This window comes from Crocodylus siamensis, chromosome 6 (genome assembly GCF_052110815.1).
Source record: "Crocodylus siamensis isolate JL-2025a chromosome 6, ASM5211081v1, whole genome shotgun sequence".
Taxonomy (NCBI): domain Eukaryota; kingdom Metazoa; phylum Chordata; order Crocodylia; family Crocodylidae; genus Crocodylus; species Crocodylus siamensis.
In genome coordinates this window covers 64,588,989-64,598,167 of record NC_143400.1, presented here as the reverse complement: position 1 = coordinate 64,598,167, position 9,179 = coordinate 64,588,989, and the positions used below count along the sequence as shown (strand labels likewise).

The 9,179-nt window shown below is 39.8% G+C and overlaps 1 protein-coding gene across 1 annotated transcript in view; it reads right to left on the bottom strand.

Annotated features, from left to right (window-relative positions):
- Positions 1–365: 365 nt before the first annotated feature.
- The window catches only part of FBXO36 (F-box protein 36), an 85,338-nt gene continuing 76,524 nt past the window's right edge, over positions 366–9,179 (bottom strand). Inside the window, exons 3-4 of the mRNA XM_090054341.1 lie at positions 6,478–6,650; positions 366–2,391 (exon numbers count right to left, since the gene is read on the bottom strand). Coding sequence (XP_089910467.1) covers positions 2,212–2,391; positions 6,478–6,650 — 353 coding nt within the window. The 3' untranslated portion in view covers positions 366–2,211. The remainder of the gene's footprint in view (positions 2,392–6,477; positions 6,651–9,179) is intronic.

Below are 9,179 nucleotides of genomic sequence, written 5' to 3'. Positions count from 1 at the left end.
CTTTGTAAGTTGTATTTTTATTTTAGAGAAACTTTTTGAGAGTTTTATTCAATAGCAATGGGAATCCTGTAAATATGGTATTTTAAAATAAAATCACTGAGATGATTCTGAAAATGTATGTACGTACTGAGCTTCACATACAGGAGTAGTCTCATTGACTAAAATGGGAATAAATACTCATAAGAAAGCTAAGGAGATGTATAAATGTTTGAAACATGAGGAGCTTCTTTCAAAAGCCCTTTACTGTTGCTAAAATATTTAGGGGATGTTTGGATATAATTCCAGTGAATAGAATTTTTAATTTAAATTAACAATGTTATCTCAGGTTACTATGATGACATTATATTAAGAAAAAATGATACTGAAAAGAGATCACATATTTATTAGAATATCTGAATAAATGTAGGATGCTGGTTTTATTTCTTAATTTACAACAAATTTACATTTCTTATTTTACAATACATTTACAAATTGTATTTTTACTACTTGAAATTTAAGTCAATTTTAAAAGTAAAGAGTCAGATCCTCCACTGGTATAAATTCAGCACTGATGTTAGTGGATCTTCAGTGCTTTATACTAGGAATAAATTTGGTCTAAAGAGAATACTTGGCATTTGTTCTTAGGTAAACATAATATAAGAAAAAATCAAGGATCCTTCCAAGATAAATTGGCATATTTCTCTGGAAATAACAAAATCCTTATAGCCCAAATAGTCATATTTCTTGATAAAATTCAAAAGTCTATTGTATGTGGTATATAAAGATTAGAAATATCAATTGAATTTTTATTTAATACTTTTTCAGTTTCCACAGCTACCTGGAAGAGGGGTCAAAATGTTGAAAAACTGATGACAGAATCACAATATACTTTATACTGAAGATAATTATAAGGCACATTACTGATGTATTATTGACCCTACAATGCAAAGAGTCAATAATAAATGCTATTTTAAGTGAAGATGTAGTTACATTAATTTACTTCTTATCAAAAGGTCCAAGATTCACAGAACTGGCAATTTTATCCTCAGAAGATCCTGAATAGGCAGTGGCGGAAAAATTTACCTGCATAACACCATTTCAATGTGCCTTCATCCAGCACCTTTATATATTAAGTCAGAAGAGAATAGTTTTGTGTACCCACCTATTCAGTATTCTTGCCTCTGATAAAGTTTCTTCTTGGTGACAAAGTGCTTAATTATCTTATTTATCTGAAATTTAAACATCTAGTGAACTTACTAAGTATTACAACATTTAAAGCCAACAATTTTCAGCACAAATGTATGTTAGTTGCCTTCTATCATTTTAAATATACTCTTGCGGCCAGTAAAAAAATTACCAACATTTCCTACCCAGTAAGAATTAACATTCATGTGTTTCCACATTTTTAGAATAGGGAATAGCTCTGGCAATGATATGCTGTTATCAACTGTTGACTATTTAAATGGTAACTACTGGTTGCATCTATATATGCAATTAGCATGTAACAATAAACTCCAGTGCAGTTCACACCAGAGTTTATTGCTTCTGGGTGCAGTGTTTACACACGTAGCCGGGACCGTGGTATGTTGAGCCAGGTTGGCGCAGCCCCAGCTGGCAAAGGGTCTGGGGAGCCTGACAGCCTGGGGCTGTTCCACCTTGGCTCAACATGCTGCATAGGGGCTGGCAGGACATGAGAGTTCTACAGTGCGGGGCTAGCCAGTAGGCAGGCTGTGCACTGTAGCACCCTGTGGCCCAGCCAGCCCTGGTCACCAACTATACTTGGGTTGCAGTGCACTAAATAATTACTGTAGGATAGTACTTGTGCTGGACAGTACTATATTACAGTGAAGTTAATTAGTTTACTGTAGCCTAATATCGCTGCAAGTGTAGATGATGATTTTTTACTGCAGAGCTAATTAGTCAACTGTAGTAAAGCTTTGTGTAGATGCACCTGCTGCATATGTGAATTTTTAACTCCAAGTCAAGAGTTTAGAAAGAGCTGCAAACTTTTCTGTTGCTAGTGGTTGCTGGGATCCCAATAGTATGAAACTCCATTCTATAAAAAGTTAATGTTTTATGTCGTGTTTCCATTAAGGTATGTGTCTACTGTTTTAATCCTACAGTTAGCTAGGTTCTCCAATAAAGAAAAAGGCAAATGATTATTCTTTGATATTTAACACATTTACATCTTACCATGCTTGTTTTCAATCAAAAACTTGCAACTTTATTCATTCAGTTTTCTGAGTTATCTTGTTTCTGCCTCCTTCTTCGAATCTGCAGCTGAAGCTGAAGTTTGCTAGTGAAGAAGAATCGTTTCCAGCCCACTTCCTGTGCCAGTGCTCTCATTTCAGGGGTAATTGTATCGCACAAATTCTGCACAATTTTTTCCCACAGTGTGTCACAGTTGCATATCTATTTATAAGAGGAATTACAGGGGGTTAATCTGTTTTGGTCGGATAGATAGATATCTTGAACATTCATTGATCATTTTATTTGCCTGAATCCTTGTCTAACATGTCTCCCAATTATATAGCTTTCCAACGAAGGGGATCATCCAAACTCTCTTGCTTCCATGCTTTTTATAGGAGTCTTCAAAACCATCAACTCTAGGGGGTAATTATGATTCTTAGAGGATGCTTTCTCCCTTTTAAGTGACTGCACGAACAGAAAGGTGTGGAAGTGATTATAGTGGCCATTATAGTACAAGAAAAAAACAAAATTAATTTTTAAGGCAAGATACAACTATTATAAAAATACTTAGAAAAGTTGGGTGCATTATTATATAATTCCTAACCATTAAAATAAGTAACACTGAAACAGTGTTTCCTTTTTCATATACCAGTTTTATAGTAGCTTAACTGTACTGACTGAAATAGAGTCACTCATGATCACTGATACTGGTGTTCCCCATTTAAAAATTGCAAATTCTCTGATAAATATCCAAAATTCTCCAATTTAAAATCCCCCAAATCCAATTTTTCTGCGATTTAAAATGAAATGCCTAGATATAGATATATCGGTATCAATTGACCATAATGTTTTATTGATATATTTACCATTTTAAAGCGGGCTGGAAGTCTACCAGTAATCATTATAATAAATACCTTCTAAATACCTATATATATTGGCATTTGATTTTGGTTTTTTTATCAAAGAAGATCAGAGTTCCCCCTGCGCCCTTTGCTCACCAGGAAGTGGGTCTAGCTGCAACTGTCACCCTGCTACTTCGTGGCGCTGAGCAGTCCTGACATGCCAGTGCCCCTCACTCACAAGTCACAGCCCCCACTAGCCCTGCCACTGCCCTTCACCCCCAACCTGTAGCCCCCTATTCCCACCAGTGCCCCTCACTCCTGACTCACAGTCCTTCATTCCCATTGGTGCCCTTCACTCCTGACCCATAGCACCCCTAAGCCTGCTGATGCCCTGACTCCCGACCTGCTGCCCCCTGCCACCAGGCTCCAGCCTCCCAGTGTGTGGGCCAGGGGAGGGGTGTGGGGCAGGAGAGGTGCCTGACCAAAGGCAACACCACAGATGAAGCATGGGGTAGGGTATAAGGGGAGCACATGCCAGACTGACATGGGCAGCACATGCTGGAGCCTGGCCAGACTGGCATGGTCAGAAGCCACCTCTGTGGCCCAGTGGGCATGACCCAGCTCAGGAGGGTAAAGCAGGGTGGCAAGACTCATTGCCGTCACCATTGCCAGGACCCCTGCACCAGCCACACTGCCAGCAGTTCAAGGAGTAATAGACTATGGGGAGGGGTGGGGGGGCATGCTGCCTTCACTTGCTGCTGCCACCAGCCACTTGCACGCCAGGTTGCAGCTCTACCCCACTGCCATGGTTTGGCTACTGCTACCCTCAGCTCACCTGTGCTGCCCCTCATGCAGCCTACCCTCCAGGGTACAGCCATGGCCTGAGGGGAGTGGCGAAGGCAGCCGGTCCACGATGGAACGGAAAGCTGTGGTCCAGGGTTCAAGTGGCTGGCAGCAGGAGGAGGTGAGGGCAGCATGGCTGCACGCCCTGATCTGTTACACCTCATGCTGCTGGCAGTGGTGTGGGATCCCAGCAGCAGCAACAAGTCTCCCTGCCTTGCTCTGCCCTCCCAGTCCAGGTCCTGGTCCCAACTGCTGGGTTGCGGAGGCAGCTCCTGCCCATGCCAATCTGTTCAGGCTGCAGCCCTGCACCTGTTGTGGGTGCACAAATCTGGGGGGCACATGCCTCCCATGCCCCCTTGATGTGTCACCTCTGGCACCCAATCCCTCCCGCCAGCTCCCCCCACCCAGATGAGCCTCTTGTGGTTCCATTCTGCTCCCCCAGCTGGGTCCCATGGCTGCACATGTCATTCCTGGGCCCTATGAACTGACCCAGCTGGGCAGCGACTCCAGCCCCAGCTACCAACTCAGCACCACTCCCTCCCTTAACATGTGGGCTTTAGCACAAACTGCCGCCGCTACCTCAGTCTGCCTCCCCACCCTCCTATGTCACTTATGCTCCCCTGCCCCCCCATGCCTCTCCTATGCCCCCTCCCATAGATTTATGGGGGAGCTGCAGGAGCTGCTCTCCACCAGGCTTCCTGGCTGCCATAAGAACGTATGTTCATGCACATGCATGTGGTGCTCCCTGCTGGTGACTGTCCTCCTCCCACTCCCGCCAGCCCCAGGCAGCCCCTTGCAGGCTGGAACTCTGCCATCTTGCAAAGGGAAACCCACATTTTCCAGTGTTTTTCTATGACAAATGGAAAACCCGGATCCCTGCTCATTATTTATCCTCATGAAAATCAGGATCTGTTGATCTGGATCAATCCTGCTTTATTTTTTTTTTGTGCTTGTTTTTTATTCAGTGGGATATAAACAAAAGCAATTAAAGAAAAAGTGCCTGAAAAATACTAAATACTAAAGCAAAATACAAAAAACTCAGCTTTCATTTACATATATACAACCCTACAGAAGTTAATGGAATTAAGTGCATCATTTTCATTGATGAGTTGTAATGTTTATAATACTGATAGTGAACTGCAAATTAGGGATGTGAGCAAGACTGGAACACATGGCTCATGGAAAAACTACTTCAAGGGACCTAAAAGATGAAAAAGGGATGAATTTTAAAGACTCTCTTGAAATTTTTGCTTGCTATGTTTCCCTGACTCTTCTGCTACTCCTAGAAATATGGGAATTGCACAAAATTGAACATACTGAAGACTACCTATGAGTACTTCAATACAATATATTAACGAGATACCTATAGCAAGAACCTTAATGCCATTACTATAGTTTTCTTCATTCAATTTTAATAGTCTTTGAATTATATAACAACATAACAGCCAGATCTCAAAGTTATAACTTTAGTCCTTATCATGCTCTAAGTGAGTAAAAAAACAACCCTCATGGGTTTGGTGTGAAAATAGAGCCATCCTGAGATAATACAGAAAAGTCTGCTGTATCTGCAATAACCTAAGAAACTTTTACTTTCATTTTTACTTTATGGATTTTAGCCCCCTCTGGTGGCCTTTTGCTTATTATAATTCATAGAAAGATACAAAAATGTATTTTTTTACAGTTCAGAATCCTCAGCCTTCTTAGCACCTCTTAAAGTTAATCTACAATATACATCAAAGGAATTGACTTGAACTTGTGCTAAAAAGTATGTAGCATCTTATACATTTCAGTAAATGGATAAGCTGGAGTGCTTAAGTGGTGATGCTCAAATTAAGGCAGCTGCAATTGTTTTATGAAACAGCTGATTTTATTAAATAGCTTGTATTATCTCATCTTAGCTTTAAAATCGTCAAAGCTCTCCAAATATTTTCTGAAGATTCAGAGAGCTTTGAACTGATTCGGACCTTTAAAGTGGTCCCCTGATTCGATTTGGATTTGGAAATTTGGCCACCGAATCAGGCTGAATCTCCTCCGAATTGAATCACCACCCGAAGCTTTGCACAGCCCTGTCTATCATGCTAGTTAGTGCTGTCTCACTGTTTCCGTATAGTCCCACATCTGTCTGTATCCATCAGTAATCTTTTCTCTTAGTTTTCAATTCTAAGTTCACTAGGAATGGGACTATATTTTTGATCAGCACTGATACACAGCATTGGAGTTCCTAGGCACTATAGTAATACAAATAAATAAACAGTACAAAGCATGGGTGATACCCTCCAGATATTTAATACTGGGAATAGCATTTACAACAACCCAAGTAATGTCATTTGTTTGTGCAGACTATTTGGATAGTAGTAATCACTCTATACAGTAGAAAATGTTTGTAAGGCTGGACCAATTGTTTCTATAACTACGTATAGCTGGAATCCAGTTTTCATTGCACGGGTCCAGCAGTGTATGATTATGTCATTAATCTGTATCTGTATATTGAAAATAAAGATATGTATATATACATGTAAAGAAATGTTTCTTAGAAAAATGAACTGAAACAAAAATTATACCATAATAAAATATACCATAATAAAACTAACATTTTTAAAGTAAATTGTAAATTATTTTTTACCGTTTCAAATCTGTGTGAGACTTGAGAGAGCCTGGCAATATCTTCAAGGCCCAGAAAGGAAATGATATTTAGGAGCAATGGATCAGGAAGCCGTTCAAGGAAGTCAAAATTACCTCGGCACAGATTAAAGATGTGTTCTAGAACTTTAGCACCAAACACGATAGCAATTTGAACTGCAATTCAAAGAAATGAAATATAAAAAGAGATTAATAAAAGCCTCTACATTTCCTAATGTGTACCTTTTATATAAAAAGGACCAATCTGAGTTGAAGGTTAAACCAATAAACTTATAATTCTGAAAACCTTTATTATTAATAATAAAGAGCAATATTCCACTCCTGTTTCATATTCAGAGCTACCAATGTAGTGATAATAGGTTACAGCTATCCAAATGCCAGAATATGGAATTTTATCATAACAGCTTTAATTATTCTCAGCTCACTAATAAACTCTGATTTCACCAAAGAAGCAACAAGGCTGAGCTGAAATATGTCCAGTTTCATTTTTTGCATGTACAGGATACTAAATATAAGTTTATTTTATACTGGACTATGAAATGGGGAGTAGATTTAGGAAATACTGAAAAATGTTCCATTTACCCTTAAAATGCTGCCAATTTAGCAGTCATTGCAGTCACTCTTCCTGTATTTCTTTTGAACACCTGTTCTTCATTCAGTAGGTTCCTGAATGCATTATTCATGGATTTGATTTCGATATGCATCTTTTTTATTAATACTCTATGATAAAATTTTAGAGTTCTGGGTTTTTTCTTCAAGATCTACTTATATAGATTTCTAAAGGGATTTCTCTACCATGGGCCATAGAGACTTATGCTTTCATTCAAAAACAAAGTTGTGTTTTATTTACAATTAAAATAATTCCAACAGATCCAAACTAATTTCCCACACAATTGAGCTATATATTTACTGAATAAAGAGTGCTATGTGCATCTTCTGACATATTTTACACTCACAAAAACAAATACAAATGGGATAAGTCATACAGCTGATCCTCTGCTAGTGCAGCAATTTTTTTACAATATATTTTAAAATATTTAGTCATTGTAAATGATGCAAGCAATGAGATTTCTGTTGAAAAACTCTTCTAAATCTGACAGCTCACACTGTTAAGATAGATTTCTGTTATTCTGGCTACATTTCTCTCTTAACTGCTTCCAGCAAATCTGATGTACCCTTCTATATCATTTGAAACGATTCTTTGCTTTTGTGGTGTTTACGTCCTCCTTTAATATTTTTAGAAAGTTATGTTCCAATCTTCAATTATGTTCTTAATGTCCTTTAATCTTTCTTGCTAAATCAACCATCCAGCTTCTTAATACTGTTCTTACTCTTCTCTGAATTCTGCCCACTTTTACCTACATAAACCTGGTATGAATGTGTTCTATTTACACAATAGATATGTCTACACATGCATTTATGTGTGCCTAAACTTAATACACCTTTGCTTATGGATCATTATGGTGATTTAGGCATGCGTCTACACACATTCAAGTGTATTAACTTTTCGTTGTAACTAACTAAGTCACATTAGCGCACGTGCAGACATGTTAATGTGCATTAACAAATGCTTTATGCAGATATCAAATTTAGGCAGGATTAGCCTAAAATCACCATTTTTATGGCACATTAAGGGCACACATGTGAATACATGCCTTTAACTCACCTTAAAATGGTGATTTTAGGCAAATCCTGCCTAAAATGGATACATGTAGACATGCTCAGTCAGTACGATAATTATTTGAATATCATATGCACGTTGCCCCCAAAATTCAGACCTCCAAAACTAGGGTGCACATCTTAAGTGACAAAGCTCTATTTTTCTTTGCTGGAATAGAAGTATGGAGTACGGAGAGGCAGTGCTGCAAAAGCTGGATGTGTACAAGTTCATGGGGCTGGATGAAATGTACCTGAGGGTGCTGAGGGAGTTAGCTGATGTGATTGTAGAGCCACTAGCCATCATCTTTGAAAACTCATGGCAATTGGCAGTTCCCAGCTGACTGGAAAAGGGCAAACATAGTGTCCATATTTAAGAAAGGGAAAAAGGAAGATCCAGGGAACTACAGACCAGTCAGCTTCACCTCAGTACCTGGAAAAAACATGGAGCAGATCATCAAGAAATCCATTTCTAAGCACTTAGAACAGAAAAAGGTGATTAGGAACAGTCAGCATGGGTTCACCAGGAGCGAGTCATTCCTGACCAACTTGATTGCCTTCTATGATGAGATGACTGGCTCTGCGGATGCAGGGAGACTGGTGGCTGTAGTGTACCTTCATTTTAGCAAGGCTTTTGATAACAGTCTCCCACAACATTCTCACAGGGAAGCTAAGGAAGTATGGGCTGGATGAATGGACTGTAAGGTGGATAGAAAACTGGCTGGAGCATCAGACTCAGAGAATAGTAACCACATTATGCTGCTTCTCTGTCATCTGAGCACACTCTCTCCTAGAGCATGCCCAGAAGCAACCAGAGACTGGGTCCTTCAAGAAGATGGTGTAGCACCCATCTAGAGCATCTTTATGGATTCCCTGTGCCCCTGCAGCTCCAGCACACTGCCTCAGTGTGCTGGGGCAAATAGGAGCAGGGCAAGGCTGCAGCGGTGCCTCAGACCGAGGCTCTGTCCCAGGTAAGCAGGGACTGGGGGTAGGGGAGAACTGTGGGAGTGGGGTGGGGGGGACTGCTCA